This window comes from Acomys russatus, chromosome 1 (genome assembly GCF_903995435.1).
Source record: "Acomys russatus chromosome 1, mAcoRus1.1, whole genome shotgun sequence".
Taxonomy (NCBI): domain Eukaryota; kingdom Metazoa; phylum Chordata; class Mammalia; order Rodentia; family Muridae; genus Acomys; species Acomys russatus.
This window is the reverse complement of record NC_067137.1, coordinates 70011945-70030984: the sequence shown is the minus strand read 5'-3', so window position 1 is coordinate 70030984 and position 19040 is coordinate 70011945. Positions and strand designations below refer to the sequence as shown.

Here is a 19040-nt window from a genome sequence, read left to right as displayed (position 1 = left end):
ATGACAGGCAGTTTTTCTTTTCTGGTCAATTCTATTTGGTGTTCTTATAGGCATCTTTTTCTTTAGATTGGGGAAATTTTCTTCTATGAATTTGTTGAGAATAGTTTCTGAGCCTTGGAGTCTGATATCTTCTCTTTCTTCAATGCCTATTATCCTCAGATTTCTTTTTTTCATGGTATCCTTGATTTCTTGGATGTTTTGTGTCAGGAGTTTTCCAGATTTGGCATTTTCTTTAATGGTTGCTTCTAGATCTGTGATTGTATCTTCTAGACCTGAGATTCATTCTTCCATCTTTTGGATTCTGTTAGAAAAGCTCACCTCTGTGTTGCTCGCCTTCTTCTCTGAGGTCTCACGTTCTTGTTTTTCTTCTGTCTGTGTGTTTATCATTGAATCCATTTTCATCTTCAGATCTTGAACTGATTGTTTGATTTCTTTCATCTGATTGTTTGTATATTCCTGAGTCTCTTCCATTGCCTCTTTATAGATCTTCAGAGCTTGAACCGTTTTATTTATTTCTTTCATCTGGTTGTTTGCATTTTCCTGCAATTTTTCCAGTTCCCCTCTATGTGCTTCTTTTATGTCTCTCACCTGTTTGTCTGCATCTTCCTGCATTTGATTACGAATTTTATTTGTTTCCTCCATTATCATCCTCATTACTAAGGATTTGAGGTCATTTCCGTTGTGTTTGAGTTCTCTGGGTTGTTTTCTTTGGAATAGCTTGAAACTAGGGATGCCATGTTGTTTTGGGTTTTTTTGTGTATGCTTTTATGCTGTCCTTTAGACATCTTGCCATCTCTCTTTTTGTTGGGTAGCTTCCCGAGTTGGGTGGAGGGAGTCTGATGATAGATTCACTTGTTTTCTCACGATTTCTGTAGGCTGGAAGCTCTGATGCTTCACTGGTGTGGATGGCTGGAAGGCTAGCCTTGTCGTCTTGGTCTCTCACAGCCAGTGATCCTCAGCTCCCCTGTACTGTGGGTCCTGCAATCGTTCTTAGTCTCTGAATGAGCGTTGGGTCAGGCCAAAGTATCCACAGCCTTCTGGGTCCCCTGCCAAGTCCACGCAGGGACACTGGGCCCAAACCATGCGCTGAGCTCAGCTAGATTCTCAGGGCCCGAAATGTCTGCTGAGCTCAGCTAGGGACTCTGGGCCCAATTCGTGCACTGAGCTCCCCTAGGGACTCTGGCACCAAAATGCACGCAGAGTCCAGCCAGAATTTTTGGCCTGGGACTGTGCACCAAGCTCAGCTAGGGGCTTCTGGCCCAAAGTGCGTGCTATGGTCAGCTAGAGACTCAGGGTCCGAACTGTCCCCCAAGCTCAGCCAGGAATTCTGGATTCAAACTGCGCACTGTGTCCAACCAGAGTCTTAGAGCCGGGACTGTGCCAAAAGCTCAATTAGAGTCTCTGGTCCCAACCTGTCCACCAACCCCAGTTTGTGACTCTGGCCCCAAACTGCATGCCGAGCTCCGCCCGAGTCTCCAGGGCGGAATTGTGCACCGAGATCAACCAGGGACTCTGGACCTACACTGTACGCTGAATTCAGCCCAGGACTCCGGGCCTAAATTGTGTGGAGAATCCAGTCAGAGTCTCAGGGCCGCCAAGCCTGTGCGCAAAGCTCAGCTAGAGTCTCTGGGCCCAATCTGCCCGGCAAGTCCAGCTAGGGACTCTGGGCCGAATCTGCGTGCTGACTTCAGCCTGAGTCAGAGCAGCAGAACTGTACACTGAGCTGAGCTAATGTCTCAGGCAAAACTGCTCGCTGAGCTGAGCTAACATCTCCATGGCACTGCGCACTGAGCTGAACTTGGGACTCAGGGGCTGAACTGTCCGCCAAGTCCAGTTTGGGTCTCAAGGCACCACGCGAACCCAAATCCTGCCCAGAGTCCCCTCTCCCGCAGCAACTTCCACTGGCCACCACACCAATTGCCTCTGCTGGAGGGCTCCGAGCTGCAAACCTCAGCCGCTGCTGCTGCTGACGCTGTTGCTGCTGCTGCCGCCTCTGCCACTCCAATCCGATAAAATCCGCGCTCCTCCAGTGTGCAGGAGCACGTAGGTCCTCTGCTCCCTGGTCCCTTCGAACCGTGGAGCACTCCTGCTGCCGTGGTGTGGGGACTTCGGTGTTCCTGGTTCAGAAATCTGTGCAATTCCCTGAATTGTTTACTGGAGCTTCTAAACACGGTCCACCCTGCTCGCTGCCATCTTGGATCTCCTCATGTCTTATATTTTAAAACATTTAACTAATTTAACACTTTAAACACCGAATTTAGCTAAAATTTTTGTTATATTTGTGTGTGTGTGCCCATATGTAGGTACTATAATGCTCATATGGAGGTCTGAGGACAACTCAGAAGAGTAAGTTCTTTCCTCCTCCCATATAGTTCCTGGGACTCAAACTCAGGTGGTCAAGCTTGGTGGCAAATACCTCTGTCCTCACAGCCATCTTGCCAGCTCTGATTTTATCTTTGAGGGAACCAAATGTATCATGTTCTTATTTGCAGACCTCAAGGGAAATAAAGATTTCAGGAGCTATTGGACCCTGTGTGTCTCTTAACTCTAAAGGACCCTGCGTGTCGGAAAATGTAAGTAATGTTTATTTTAAAATATACAGTTAATTTATAGGTTAGCACAAAGACAGGCCCGTCACAGAAGCCTCTAAGTTTTCTTTTAAATTGTAGTTGACTTTCCACTGGTCACTTCCATATGTACTTGTTCTTTTCACATACATTGTCACCAATGCTCTATTTTATATGGATAAGCTATTCTTTGTCTTACTGTGCTTTTAAAATCATAAATTATCATGATTTGGAAATATTTAGGTTTCTGAAAGTCAAAATTAATTCCAAGTGGTTTTTGTCACCAGAATTAGCAACAGAACAACCAAGCCTAAGAGATTTAAGTTTCAACTCCTTTTTTTTCTCTGCCTGTGAGAGACTATGTGTTCCAAAATTACAGTCATATAGTTACAGAAAGTATGATAAGACAGCACAAAATAGATAATCAGCTTCCAAAAATGACAAAGCTACGGAATCAATTTATATGCAATTTATGTAGTAAAGACCTGTGTCTAAATGCTCTCACATTTGGAAGGCATGTAGTTCTGATGTGGAGGGCCTGTTCATATATGCATGTACATAGGATCCCTTACACAGATAGGAAGGGTAATGTTGCTGGTTGATCCTTCATAAATAATGCTTCAAAGGACCTTGTATCCTTTCAGTTGACTTAGCAAACCCTTTGATAATCTTAATGTCTCACCATGTAAAATTGCTTAATTTTATTTAATTATGTGTTTGTGATATGGTGTTAAAAAATTTAAGCTATTTAACATTTATTGAATACATCTGAAAGCTGTGTATTTTTTCTTACTGGAGGCTTATCTCTGGTTTTCTTCTTATACATTAATAAATAATGTTCTTTAGTTTTTAAGCACCCTGTTTTTTTATTTCTTCAGGAGATTGGAACTGGTGGCACTTGTCAGTGGAAGATATGCGGACTCAGCCCCACTACAACCTTAGCCATATATTTTGAAGTTGTTAATCAGGTATGACTGTACATTTAAAACAAGATGTTTTTGTTTTTGTTTCTGTATTTTGAAACAGGGTATGTAGCTCTGGCTGTCTGGAACTCACTATGTAGATGAGGTTGGCCTTGAACTCACAGAGATCTGCATGTCCCTGCCTCCTAGGATTAAAGGTATACACCACCATGCCTGGCTGACTATTTGCATTTTAATACTGGAAGGTATACAAATACTTAACTTAGACATTGAATCTCTGGGATGAATTGCAGGATGTATTTTCTCGTTTTGTGAGCCATGTCCATTGGTTATTTTGATAGATTGGCAGTGAATCTATAGATTGCATTGGATACTGTGGACATTTTAACTGATTTTTTCCCCTCTCCATGAACAAAGATATCTTTCCATTTGTTTATATCTTTGTTTAATTTCTTTCATCTTTATTTGGAATTTTTATAGTTTTTTTTTTGTTTTTTTGTTTTGCTTTGCTTTGCTTTGTTTTCTTGCTATTGTGAACCAGATTGTCTCCCACTCCTTTTCTTTGTCAGCAGTTTTTGAACCCAAGTCTTTACTCTTGCTAGGCAGATGTTGCACCACTGAGCTCTACATGCCTAGCCCTTGATTTCCATTTCAGAGAATTTGGTATAGGTGTTACCAGTGTTATTGTTTTTCTTTTTCTTTTTTAACTAGACAGAGTCATACGGTAGCTAGGCCTATGCAGGTGGTGTTGGCTCTGAATCTCTTAAATGCTAGGTTACAGGTGTGTGCCATCATGCCTGTTTTTTGTTTTTTGTTTTTTAAATAATTATTTTAAAATTATGTGTAGTTTGGAGCTAAAGTTACAGGTGGTTGTGAGCCATCTAGTGTGGGTTCTGGGAGTCAACCCTGAGTCCTCTGAAAGAGCAGTGTTCAGTTTTAATTGTCATCTTCTGTCCAGCTCCTCCCTCCCTGACTTTAAAAATAAGGTTAGTGGTTGAATGTGTAGAGATTTCTATATGAGAGACAGGCATTGCTGTTTGGAGTAACAGTTTGACTTTCTCTGTTTCAATTTTGATGCTTCTTTTACTCTCTCCTTTTTCTTTAATTCAGGGTTTCTCTGTGTAGCCCTGGCTGTCCTGGAATTCTCTTTGTAGACCAGGCTGGCCTTGAATTTACAGAGACCCACCTGCCTCTGTCTCCTGAATGCCGGGATTAAAGGCTACCATGCCTTTAATTTACCATGCCTGGTCTGCTTCTTTTTCTCTTGCCTGAATTTGTGGCTAGGACTTTTGGTAGTGCAATATTTGGTGAAAATGGTTGAAATGGGAATTCTTATTTGGTTCTAGATGTTAAAAGCTTTCAGTTTTTCCCACTTGGTGTGATGCATGCCTTTGTTAGATTGAGGTAGATTCCTTCTATTCCTAATGCGTTCAGCATTCTTATCATTAAGGAGTGCTGAATTTATCAAATGCCTTTTCTGTATTTAGGTGACATCATATGCCTTTTGTTTTCATTTTAGTGTTATGGTATTATCTTATCATTTATTCATTTGCATATGTTGAGTCAACCCATAGGAAGAATCCCAAAATGAAAAGATTAGTATTAGTTCTTTGTTGTCACTCTACTTGGCAGTGTGAACCTGAGAGGGCAGGGGCCTAAAATGGAGGCAATAACCAACTTTATTCAGAACATCAGATAATTTATAGTCTGAGGTTAAGAAGAGTCACCCAAGTAAAGTGTCAGTCACAAGGACAAGCTGCTTATAGCAAAACATGTTTCTCCATAGAGGCATATAAATACTAGCCAGCTGTAATGAATAATCTAAAGTGAATTCACTCCTATCTGCTTACCTGGGAGGGGCACGAACACACATTTTAAGAATAATTCATATGGTATAGGAACAGATTACAACACTCTTGTTTACTTGGAGTTTTCTCATAAGGTTTCAGAAATTTCCTGACACAGCCTCGTTCATGGACTGGTTCTGATGGTTCTTTAAATATTTACTGGGCTCTGTAGTGAAGGCATCTGACACTGGGCTTTTCTTTATTTTATTTTCATATTTGTTTTATGTGTATGAATGTTTTGCTTGCATGTGTGCATATGCACCACACGTGTTCCTCGTGCCTGCAGAGGTCAGAAGAGAGCATTAGATGGTTGAAGGTTGTGAGCTACCGTGTGGGTACTGGAAACTGAACCTGAGTCCTCTGGAAGAGCAGCCAGTGCTCTTAACTGCTGAGCCATCTCTCTATCCCCTGAGATTTTTCCTTGCTCTAGAATGATTTTCTTAGTGCTAGAGAATATGTAATTTTTGATACTGTGACATTACCATAGTAGATTTTGCTTAGTTCTTACTTCTTTGTTTTATGCAGCATAATGCTCCAATTCCTCAAGGAGGACGAGGTGCAGTCCAGTTTGTGACCCAGTATCAGCACTCAAGTGGGCAGAGACGCATCCGAGTGACCACAATTGCTAGGAAGTAAGTTTTTTTTTGTTTTTATTAGAGATGTAGTTTATATATCAAATCTATTTTAGGTCATACTTTCAAGCTCGGTTTCTGTTTTGAGTAACATGACTAGAAAATAAACATTTGTAATTAAGGGCATTTCTTTTAAACTTAGCTTATTTTATATGATAGTCAGTAATGAGTATAGTAGCTGTTTTAAAAAAGTACTCCTAAGGGTTACCAGTTGGCAAAATGCTTGCCTTGCAAGCATGGGGCTGAGATTGATCCCCAGAACTCATGGGTGCAGAAAGCTGGATGTGGTGGAACCCATGTGTAATCCCAGCTCTGGGGGATGGAGACAGAAGAATCCTGCATTCACTCTCTAGTTAGCCTAGGCTATTTGGTGAGCTCCAGACCAGTGAGAAATCCTGTCACAAAAACCATGGTGCGTGGCATCTGAAGAAGACACCTGAGGTTGTTTCTGGCCTCCATATTCATATGTGCAAATGTGTAACGATGAATGCGCATAAAAGTACTCCTGAGTCACACACTTAAAAATGTATTTATTATGACCAGGTAAGAGGGCATATACTTGTAGTCCCAGCACTTGGGAGGTGGGTTAGGAAGATCATACTATCTAGATCATTCTCAGGGAGTTTGAGGTCAGCCTGGCATACATGAAACTGTCTCAAGAAAACAAACAAAAGGCTGGAGGGATGGATCAGTAGGTAAGAGCACTTGCTGTTACAGAAGACCTGACTTCAGCTTCCAGCACCCATGTAGCTAACAATTGTCTATAGCTCTGGCCTCAGGGAATCTATTGCCCTTTTCTGACCTCTGCAGGCACCCACCCACACGTATACTACACAGACATGTTCACAGATATGCACTGCTAAATAAAAATTAATAGCAACAACAAAAATAAATAAACAAATTTTATTTACCTTATCCCCATTGGAGGACTCAAACATCATATTTAGTAGTCACTAGTATATACACGTATGTATGTACACATACTTTTACACATGTATACACTTATATTAAATATGTGATATATACTTAATGACATTGCTATGATTAATGACATTTCTTTTCAGTCCATAACTATAATTTTCCATGTGTTATTAATGCTTTAATTCATTTATCATATCATCATGCAGCTTCTGCTTTGTGGACTGGGTGCTGTTAGGGGCTTGGTCCACTGTGATGGTGTGCTGTAGACTATTCTGCAAACTGTGTTGAAGGGTCAGTTGTGGTTTTTCTTCCAATCCTTTGGAGTGAATGCTGAGTTGCTATGAAAACAAAAATTTTAAAAGGCCACTTAAAGCACAAGTTCTTATTTTTAAAAATAATTTATTTTTACTTTTTGTACATTGGTATTTTGACTGCATGTATGTCTGTGTTAGAGTGTTGGATCCTCAGGAACAGGAGTTACATACAGCTGTGAGCTGCCATGTGGGCACTGGGAATTGGACCTTGGTCCTCTCGAAGAACAGTCCGTACTCTTAACGATTGAGCCATTTCTCCAGCCACAAGTTCTTATTATTTATTACTTTTATCTTATCTTATTATTTTTTATTATGTTTGTCGACATAAAACATCCAGCATACACAGAAATACACATGAGGTTACTTGTTAACATTGTTCCATTATTGAACTATTTTATTTTCAGGAGAATGGTACTTTTGTAGTTCAGCTTAAAGCAGCTAACTCGCATACCTCTCTAAGGTGGAAAGTCATGATTTAAACAGCTTTATTATTCTTGGAGTTTATTTTAGAAATTAAAATTTAAATATTAAGCTATAAACACTATTATAAATACTAAATGTTAAAATTAAAATAGCTTCTACAGTAATGCCCTCATTTACCATTTTTTTTTCTGTTTCTTAACTAATATTTCAGTAGACTGAGATAATTTATTCTCATTTACTATCTGAGAAACAGTTTTAAATTATTGAATGAAAGAAAATTAAAAGTAGAGGAAGGGGATTGTCTTAGTCAGTGTTCTATTGCTGTGACAAAACACCATGACAGTGGCATCTCTTGTAAAGGAAGACATTTAATTGGAACTGACTTAGAGTTTCAGAATCTTAGTCTACTGTCAGCATGGCAGGGCATAGGCAGACATGCTGGGAACATGGCAGCAAGTAGGCAGCCGTGCTCCTGGAAAAGTAGCTGAGCGTTCTACATCCAGACCCACAGTCAACAGGAAGTGAAAGTCACTGGGGTTCTCTTGGGCATTTGAAATCCCAGAGTCCACCTCCAGTGACATACTTTTCCCAACAAAGTCCCATCTCTTTCACCAAGGCCACACTTCCTAATACCTCTCTAGTAGTGAACCTCCCTGATGACCAAGCACTCAAATGTATGAGCCTATGGGGGTCCTACTTATTCATACCACCACAAGGCTGGAGTCATGACTCAGCATTTAAGAGTTCCTGCTGCTTTTGCAGAGGGCTAGTGTTTGGTTACTAGTACTCGGGTTGGATGGCTCACAGCCACATAGAACTCCAGCTCCAGGGGACCTAACACCCAGTTCTGGCCACTGCAGACCTCTGTACTCATGTATACATACATAATACATATATACATACATACAAACTTGCACTCATGCAGATATACACAAATAAAATAAAATTTAAAAATGTGGAAAATTAAATATATCACTATAAAATAAATTACATGTAAAGTAACATGTAATGTATAGACTAGGGGATAGGTCAGTGGATACAATCCTTGCCCGTGTATGAGTTGGATCACCAGAACCCATGTAACAATGCTAGCAGTGGTCCTGTATTTGTAATCCTAGGATGGGGGAAGCACAGACAGGTGTATCCCTATGGCTTGCTAGCTAGACAGTCTAGCCTAGTTTGTGAACAAACAGATACTGGCTCAAAGGAGATGCATGGGTTCTTGAGGATGGCATCTGGGGCTGTCTTCTGGCCTCCATGGGCATGTACTCCATCCACATGATCATGCACAGGCATATAACTCATACACAAGAAGTACACATCTTGCTTAGGGTGAGAGTATTTGCAAGTAGGATCAGCAGAAGTATTAAAAAAAAAAACCCAAAAATTATATCTTTGAAACATTGCAAATAAAAACTTATACTGATTGTACCCAGAAAAAGTTTTACTGGATTAAGTTTATAAAACATGTGACCTTACTTGGGAAGCAGAGACAGGTGGATCTGTTTTCTTTGAGTTCCAGGTCAGCTAGGTCTACACAGTTCTGTATTATTCATAATAATAATCACTCTCCCCAGACTGAAATTCTCATTTTAACTCTTTTTTAAAACTTTTTTTCCTGTATGTACATATGTGTGTGTCATGGGTACACTCATCCATGTGTAGTCATGTGGAAGCTTGGGGTCAGCATCAAGTTTCATTTTCTCTCACCATCATAGTGCTTAAGACAGAAAGTCTCTTACTGAAGCTGGAGCTCACTGTTCGCTCTAAGGCTGGTGGCCATCAGGCTCCTGTCATCTGTCTGCTTGTCTGCGTTCCCAGCTGTAGGTTACCGGCACGCCACTGCAACATTGCTTTTTACATGGGTGCTGGGCACTGGGACTCAGCTCCTTCTTTTTCTTTCTTTCTTTCTTTCTTTCTTTCTCTCTCTCTCTCTCTCTCTCTCTCTCTCTCTCTCTCTCTCTCTCTCTCTCTCTCTTCTCTTTCTTTCTTGTTTTTCAAGAAGGGTTTCTCTGTGTAGACCAGGCTGGCCTTGAATGCAGATCTGTCTGCTTCTGTTTTCTGAGTGCTGGGATTAAAGGCCTGTACCACCACTGCCTGGGCCTGGTGGGACTCAGATTCTTATGGTTACATAGAAACACTTTATCCACTAAGCTTTAGCCAGTTCATTAGCATATGCTCTTTGTTTCCAGAACTATGACCTAAAATGGACTTTGGCCATGTCCTTCTTCCTGTTTCCTTTCTTGTCCTCCCTTTTCCTACCCCATTTACATCTGTGATAGCCCTGCTTTCACTGTGTCATTTCTCACCCCTCTAAATTCCATGTGTGGAAGGAAATATGATGCTTGTCTTTATGAGATTGACTTATTTTGGTTATCATGATGGCTCTCCAGTTCAGTCTATTTCCTGATATATCTAAGATCTAAGATTCTCTCCCTCCTTTTTTCCCATTTCCTATGTAGCTCAGACTAGTCTGGAATTTGCATGATTCTCCCTCTGAGGTTTTTTTTTTTTTTTTTTTTTTTTTTTTTTCTTTATGTGGCTCTGACTTTACTGGGATTCACTATGTAAGATAAGTTAAAGATTAATGACATGAGCTGGGTGTGGTGGCACACGCATTTAATCCCAGCACTTGGGAAGCAGAGACAGGCATATCGCTAAGTTCGAGGCCAGCCTGGTCTACAAAGTGAGTCGAGGACAGCACAGAGAAACCCTGTCTCGAAAAGCCAAAAAAAAAAAAAAAAAAAAAAGGCATGTATCAATAAGCTGGCTTTGTCCTGGGCTTGTAGACCTTCACCACCATACTCAGCATGGCATTTTCTTTGTCCATCCATTCATTAATGGATGCCTAAGTTGATTATGTAACTTGGGTATTGAGAACACATAATAACCATAGATGTGTAGGTATCTCTCCTTGGAAGCTGGCTTTGACTCTTTGAGAGTGGTATAGGTAGATCATATGAAAGGTTTTTAAATATACTTTTATTTCTGAATTATGTGTGCTTGTGTGTCTGTGGGGATGTGTGCCTGTGAGTACAGGTACTTGTGGAGGTAGGAAGAGGGCATCACAGAGGAGCTGGAATTATAGGCAACTGTGAGCCTCTCCATGTCAGTACTGGGGACTGAGCACAGGTCCTTCAGAAGAGCAGCCAGTGCTCTTAACTGTGGAACCATCTCTCCAGCCCCAGAAGTTCTAGTTTAGTTTTTTTTGAGGAACTTAGAACCTTAAACCTACTGCTTTCCATGATTCTGCTTGACTTCTTGTTTCTTAGAGAAAGGACCTCATGTAGTCTAGGCTGGCCTTAAATTTTCTGTAGATCTGAGTCTAGCTTTGAATTCCTGATCTTTCTGTCTCCAACTCCCAAGTATTGAGATTACAGGCTTATGAGCCTATGCTGAAGTCTCTCACTTAACTGTTGATCTGTCTAGGTCAGTGTATTAACAGGGAGAAAAATACAAAGCTTTATTTATATAGTTTTTATCATTGATGATTGATCTAAAGATTAACAGAATAAAGTGTTGATGTTTTGTGTTTCAGTATAATAGATGATACTATGGTGGAGAATAAAAACCTTTATTTTTGTATTTTTGTTTTTTGTTTTAAAAAATTTGAACTCATTAAAATTCAGCATAGAATTATACAGTAAGATAAAGGCTGATAGAAATTAGTATATCTATGTTACTACTCATGAGTATGGTATTTTTTATTTATCTGTAGTGTGTGTGTATGTGTGAACTCCTGAGTTCTTGGGAATGATGTCACCATAAAGATTTCTCTACAGGAGGCAGAGGCAGGCGGATCGCTGTGAGTTCGAGGCCAGCCTGGTCTACAAAGTGAGTCCAGGATGGCCAAGGCTACACAGAGAAACCCTGTCTCGAAAAACCAAAAAAAAAAAAAAAAAAGATTTCTCTATCATACACACATTCACATTTTATTTCTATATCATTTACACTTTCTGTTTTATTAAAAAGACCTTGATTTGTTTATCTCTGTGTGCACATGTGGTGGTCACTGCATGTACATGGAGGGCTGAGGACAACCCTTAGGAGTCTGTTTTCTTCTGCCACATTGTGGGATCTGGTACTTGAACCCATGTTATAGGTCATTGTGTTAGTGTGTCTACCTGCTGAGCCATCCTGTCGACCTATATACTATTATTTTTACTCATAAAGATCTTGTTTTCTTAAAGAATGTTTGGAGATTTTCCTTTAGAGTTATTTTAGAAAATATTTGGTTTGGTTTTGATTTTAGGCAAATCAATGTAATCAGCAGCTATTTTGTGATATTTTACTAATGCTGATTAGTCTGTGTAGTATTAGACTTTTGAAATACCGAGATGTGTTCTATATTCTCTAAGTATAGCTCTGTGTGGTAGCCAACTGTGGTATTATATAATTCAGCTGTATTTCTGTGCTTTCTTATTTCTTTAGCTGGGCAGATGCCCAAACTCAAATCCAAAACATTGCTGCATCATTTGACCAGGAGGCAGCTGCCATTCTCATGGCCCGGCTGGCAATCTACAGAGCAGAAACAGAGGAAGGGCCAGATGTGCTTAGATGGTTGGACAGACAACTCATTCGACTGGTAAGAAGCAGACGTTGTGTGCCTTGTTAGCTGTTGGCTTGTAGTAAATATCCTTTAAAGAACTTACAGTAGGTGGGGAGAGCTCTATGAAGAACTCATTCCGAGTTCCAAGCTAGCAATAAATAGCAGCATTCCACTCCCTTCTAGTAAATTAGATGCCCCCTTTCTTGAAAGTGAATGGCAAATATGCAACCTAATATTTTGGCTAGTATGAAGTTTAGTGTGGAAATTAATTTTATATTATAATTCTAGGAGTTTTGCTTTTGTTTTGAGACAGGGTCTCTAGATAGCATTGGCTGGTCTGGAACTTGATATTACTGCTTTGTGTGTCTGTGTGTTTAGTTTTCACTCTGGCACTTATTTTCTGTTTTAATTTCAGTGGAATGTAAGATGTAGCCCAAACTGGCCTTATATGTATTCTCGAATGCTAGGATTATAATCAGTCTTAAACAGTTTTTTTTTAAATTCTTTTTATTTATAGACACTTGCTTATTTATTTTGGTTTTCCTTTGTATTTATTTTTTCACCTACACCATGATGGAATGGTTTTCTTCCTTTTTGATATTTAGTTTTTAAAAAATTTTCTGTTTTAAAAAAATGTTTATTTTTATCATGTATATGGTACTCTGGCTGCATGTACACCTGCAGGCCAGAAGAGGGCATCAGATCACATTATAGATGGTTGTGAGCCACCAAGTGGTTGCTGGGAATTGAATCCAGGACCTCTCGAGGGAGCAGTCAGTGCTCTTAACCTTTGAGCTGTCTCTCCAGCCCTAAAAATTTTCTTTTGATTGATTTCACTGCATAAACACTCCTGTGGAAAGGGCTTTGTTTTTCTTTTAATTTCAGTGTTAGAGAGTAAGTTACCAATGATTCATCATTCATTTCAACATTTTCTATCATCTTTCTTTGATGAGAGACAATTGCTATCACATCAAGAGAACATCAGATGCCCTGTAAATGGAGTTACAGATTGTTGCCAGCCACCATGTAGGTGCCAGGAATTGGACTCTGGGTCCTATGGAACAGCAGCCAGTGCTCTTAACCACTGAACCATCTCTCCAGCCCCTACTCTTAAATAGTTTGTAACATTTTATTTTTACTTTGTAAACTCTGTCTTGTACTTTTTCATTCACTCTTCAACTTAAATACCTTGTTGAGAATTCTCTGTTAAGCTACCAAATGCTAGAGAGGTGTCTCTAACTTATCTGTCAGGGGTCATCAGTAAACTAACTTGTTTATTTAGAGTTAGCTACTTTTGTAGTACTGTCTAGATTTCTCCCTTTTTAGAGCACCCCCTTTCTCCCAACACCTCTTTGTGAAGAAAGCAGAGTTGTGATGTTAAATCTTTCTATTTTTTTCTCCCTGAGACAGGGTTTCTCTGTTATCTTGGCTGTTTTGGACTCGCTTTGTAGACTATGCTGGCTGCGAACTCACAGCGATCCGCATGCCTCTGCCTCTAGAGTGCTGGGATTAAATGCGTGCGCCACCACGCCTGGCTAAATCGGTCTTTTAAAATGAGCTTTAACCTCATTATAGGCCACCACTGATGGACACTGTCAATACAAATGCTGGCATAGCTCCTAGATTTGATTCTAGAGTGGGATAAATATTTGAGTATCTTACCTGAGCTACCTTAAAACAACAGAATAATCTTTTTGTAGCCAAAAAGTTTTCTTGACTATTGCTATCAATAGAAGACTGATATACAATCCTGAACTTCTGACCCAGATAAATTATTTTCAGTTTATTAGACAGACCTCTTAGTATCCTGTGGCATGTGGTCAATGCTTTGACTCAATGCTCTATTTTATTTTATTTTGTTTTTTGGTTTTTTGAGACAGGGTTTCTCTGTGTAGCCTTGGCTGTTCTGGACTTACTTTATAGACCAGGCTGGCCTTGAGCTCACAGAGATCTGCCTGCCTCTGCCTCCCTGAAGTGCTGGGATTACAGGCGTGTGCCACCAGCATTTCAGTGCTCTATTTTAAATGGGACTTTCTGAAAATCTTTCTTGTGTTGGTGATCATACTGAAGGTCTTATTCAGGTAACATGCTGACTCTAGCACTGTGCTCTAAAATAGGAATATTTCTGTTTCCTAGGTTGCATTTTTGACCTAGATTTTACTAACTGTAATTTTACATGTTGGTGTAAAATTCTGGGATATTATCAACCATGTGAGCTTTCCTTTTGTGGATAATAAGTTGTGCTATGGAATAGCTTGCTTCCTGATCCTTTCATAAAAAATGACAGTCTTAATAGTGCTCTATTGTTTAGAGGTTCTAACGCTCAAGTGTGCAGTGACTGTGAGTTGAGGTAAAGTGCTTGTTCCATCTTGCTGGAGCCTTTGCAGTCATAGCCTGTCATGTATGACACTAAAATTTTATAGTATGCTTAGTCTATCAACATGTATAAAACACCCTGAGCACGTTCTATTGAAAAAAGAAAGATGTTTTTCTTTGTCCTTTGCTGCACAAAAGATTCATGATTGTAGTTTTTTAGCGTTCTTAGCAAGGTTAGCCTTCTCTTCTGTCTCACATATCAACTTCACAAACTGCTCTAGCTGTCTGATATATTTTAAAAAGAGAAACGCTAATAAAATTCATAAGGGCCTGGTGAATAATGAAATGAGACAATTGCAGTAGGCAGAACATTACAGTTTCCTCACCATGGATAGCCATCTGTTAGCCACACACCGAACAGCTCACAGCATGCACACAGCAGCTGAGCCAGAGGACAGGTTATTGGTGGAGTCACATTAAGAGGCGACTAATGGAGGCAATTTGGGAGAAAAGCTGATAGAATCAAAACACTATTCTACTTTTTGTGAAACATCTGTTGGCTGTTTTTTGGGCCTTAGTATGATGTGTAAAACTGAGAATAGCATTATGTAAATATTAGTCACATTTCCTTCATTACAACATGGGGTTTATTTTGGATCATTGTTTTATTAGAGTTTTTGGTTTATGATCCTTGGCTTGTTGCTTTAGGCCTGAGGTAATGCTGCAGTGAGAAAGAGAGGCTGATTCTACAGTTTTTTTTTTTCAAGGCATGCCCCAGGGATCAAAATACCATTGGTGATTTGAGCTGATGACCAAGCCTCCAGCACATGGGTCTGTGGGGCAGAGACTTTTTGCTTAACAAAGTGAGGATGGTGGCTAAGGTTCTGGACCGTTGTAGTAAGAGCTTGTATTGTGCGAGGCAGCTGGATGGTTCTTGCCGTGTTCTCAAACATGGCTTGCTTCTCTGTTGTCTGTGCACATAACTGCATCTTATTCTAGTTTCTGCTTCTGTAAATCTTTTTCTTTGCTAGACATTTTGTTTTTGTTTTGTTTTGTTTTTTGTTTTTTTTTTGGTATTTTCAGTATAGCAAACTTTGTGCCAGCAGCTTATTTTTATAGCTGCTATGGTGTGTTGATGGTGCATCTTTCTGTCCTTGGCTAGATACTACAGTATCTTTTCAAATACTTAAATTTTTTTTAAAATTGTAATCACTATTGCTAAGTCAATTCACAGTATTTCAACTTTACCTTAGGTTGAAAATTTGTCTCCTAAAAAGTAGCAACTTTTTATTAATAAATTATTTATGGGCAGAATTATTATAACAGAAACAAATTGATAATGTTTTATTTTATTTAGTGTCAGAAATTTGGAGAGTATCACAAAGATGATCCGAATTCCTTCCGATTTTCAGAAACATTTTCCCTTTATCCACAGGTAAGTAGGTCAAAGAACATGTTCTTTTCTCTTTTTACCAACAGCACTGAGTTTGATCTTTTTTGTTGTTTGTCTTGGTTTTTCTTTTCTTTGGTTTTTAAAGGTAGGGTATCTCTATATAGCCTTGGCTGTCCTGGACTGCTTTGTAGACCAGGCTGGCCTCAAACTCACAGTGATCTGCCTGCCTCTGCCTCCTGAGTGCTAGGAGGGATTAAAGGTATGCACCACGATGCCTGGGTTGTTGTTTGTCTTTTAATAATCACATATGAACATATTTTATTGGATTATTCTCTTAGTTAGGTAAATTTTGGGATAACTCAGAAGTGAATTTTATGCTTGTGGTCAATGAAAAAATATATTATCCCTGTATGGGCCTTACAAATAGTTATTATTTATGGTGCTTGAAGACTTAACTGTGGGTGCAAGCAAGGCTACCCCCAATAGCTTGCCATCTGAGGTAAGAGACTCTAATTACAATGATAATAAACTGCGTGAAGCATTTTTCCCGATGAGATAATGATATATTATTATCACCTACGGACAATTTTATCCTCTACTAGGTAAGATATGTGAGCTTAACTTGCCTCACAGCACCTTTACCATCTCTGTGTTTGTCTGTCTGTCAGTCTGATGTTTTTCTTTTTTGTTTGTTTTGTTTTGTTTTTCTCCAGTCTTTGAGACAGGGTCTTGTTATGTAGTCAGGGTTAGTTTTGAACTTGTCACTCTCTTGCCTTAGTCTTCCCAAGTGCGGGGATTATTCACTTGTACCTTTAGTACTTCAGTGAAATTCGTTTTTGCCTCTAAAAACTTTGTCCTGAAACTTTAATTTCTTTCTTCTTTTTAATTTTTTTCTATTTTAATTTTTTTTAAAATATAGGGTTTCTCTGTGAAACAGAGCCCTGGCTGTCCTGAAACTCACTCTGTTGACAATGCTGGCCTAAAACTCCCAGAGATCCCCCTGCCTCTGCCTCCTGAGAGCTGGGTTAAAGGTGTGCGGCATCACTGCCTGGCCCGTTGGCCCATTTTTGTTTTCTTTTGAGCCGTGGTCTGCAGCCGAGGCCTGCCTTGGCCTCCCTGTGCAGCTTGTTATTGGAGCAGCCAGGCCTCACGCTTGCCTGGCAAGCTCGCGTAACTGCAGAGCAGCCTCACCAGCCCAGACGGAGCTCATGAAAGCATGATAGACTTTCTTGCGATATAAAAATACTTTAGAATATTCTCTTAAAGAATGACTACCTATTTATTTTTTTTATTTTCTATGTCTGTGTGTATACCTGTATAAGTTTATGTTAACCATGTGTGTACAAGTGCCTACAGAGGCCAGGGCTTCTGATATCCTGAAATTAAGTTACAGGGAATTGTGAACCCCAAGGCGGGTTCTGGTAACTGAAAACCCCTTAACTCTGGGTCCATAAGTAAATTCACTTAACTGCTGAGTCATCTCTGTAGTCCTACTTTAGTGTACTTTCAACAGAACCTATGTTTTCATGTTGCTAGCATGACAGAATAATGTCAGCACATGTTTTGTTGTTAGAGAACTGCTCTTGCCATATTAAAATCAGTAAAAGCTATCTCACCTGTTTTATCTTGTAGTTTATGTTTCATTTAAGAAGATCTCCCTTCTTGCAAGTTTTTAACAACAGTCCTGATGAGAGTTCATATTACCGTCACCATTTCATGCGCCAGGATCTGACTCAGTCTCTCATCATGATTCAGCCCATTCTGTATGCCTATTCTTTCAGTGGGCCCCCGGAGGTAAGCGGGCAAGGAACAAGGGCGGATTGCCTGGTTACTGTGATATGTGGCACTGAGAAAGGGAAAGCAACTGTTGTTTTGAAACAGTTGGAATTTGTTAAGTTACTCTCTCAAATACTTCCCTACGAAGTAGGTGGTGTGGTAGGTTATATCATTAAATAATACAAAACCATTAGAATGATACAGAAATTCATAGAAGATACTCTTGGGTGATTGTGTTTAGTGTTTGCTTGATAAAGCTACCAAGGTTTATGTTTTGCCTTTGTCTTTAGCAGGGCTTGGAAATGATCATGGTTCTGGGGGAGATGGCTAACTTTATAGCTCAGGGTCTGACAGGACAGTCTGTCAAAATTAAGTCTCTTGATTTTACATATCTCATTTTCCTTTGGTTCTTTGAAAACAGAGATACAATTGATAAAGCCACCCTCTGGGCTATTTTGGAAAACTGTTTAACACACTTTGACCTGTTATCAAATAAAGTTGTCCATTTTACTATTTAAAACTATATAATGGCTGTATTTGGAAATAGTACTTTAGAAAAGGTCTGTTTAACTGGATGTTTATGAGAGAGAGAGAGAGCTATTGATCGGTTTTACCTCAGGTCTTTTAAAATAGTAGATGAAATGATGCTGCCGTTTGATACTTTTGGTTGTTGTCTTTTTGAGATGAGATTTCTCTGTGTAGCCCTGGCTGTCTTGGAACTCACTGTGTCGATCAGGCTGGCCTCAGACTCCCAGAGACCCTCCTGTTCCTGCCTCCTGAGTACTGGGATTGAAAGCATTTGCCACCATGCCTGGCCTGCTACTGTATTCTTTTCAAGAAGTAATTTGTTGGACGTTTAGTTCCTTCGATCTGGAAAGTAAATTTTATAATAGCTTTGTGACTTCTGAGTAGCACATATAAGTTGTAGACACCTGAGAGTTGTAGAATAGCGTAGAAAGAACGGGAGTCCTTCATTTTGAGCCCCTGTCTTTGTCCAGTCCCAGCCACTCTGTAACTGCATTTGCCGAAGGCTTTGCTTTTAGAGTTAGTTCTCATTCTCTCCAGTTTTTCCCTCCTATTTGTGCCATTCTCATCAACATAGTAACTTTTAATAGTGCTCATCTTTAAAAGAAAATCATTAAGAATACTGTTTCCTTTATTTTCTCTGATTATCACTTAATTTCTCTGTTTCCTGACACAATTGAACTCAAACTTATTTGTTATCCATACCTAAGTTTTTAAAAAGTTTGAAGTTTTTGTGTGCCTACATTTATTTCTGTGCACCATGTGCATGCTTGGTGTCTGGTGTCTGAGAGGCTAGAAGAGGGTTCTAGATCCCCTGGAGCTAGAGTTAGACACAGTCACCATGTAGCTGCTGT

The 19040-nt window shown here is 39.7% G+C and overlaps 1 protein-coding gene across 1 annotated transcript in view; it reads left to right on the top strand.

The window, feature by feature from the left end:
* The window catches only part of Sec23a (SEC23 homolog A, COPII coat complex component), a 65465-nt gene that overhangs the window by 32621 nt on the left and 13804 nt on the right, over window positions 1–19040 (top strand). Inside the window, exons 11-16 of the mRNA XM_051146544.1 lie at window positions 2493–2573; window positions 3446–3535; window positions 5863–5969; window positions 12059–12212; window positions 15850–15927; window positions 17518–17679. Of these exons, the coding sequence (XP_051002501.1) occupies window positions 2493–2573; window positions 3446–3535; window positions 5863–5969; window positions 12059–12212; window positions 15850–15927; window positions 17518–17679 (672 nt within the window). The remainder of the gene's footprint in view (window positions 1–2492; window positions 2574–3445; window positions 3536–5862; window positions 5970–12058; window positions 12213–15849; window positions 15928–17517; window positions 17680–19040) is intronic.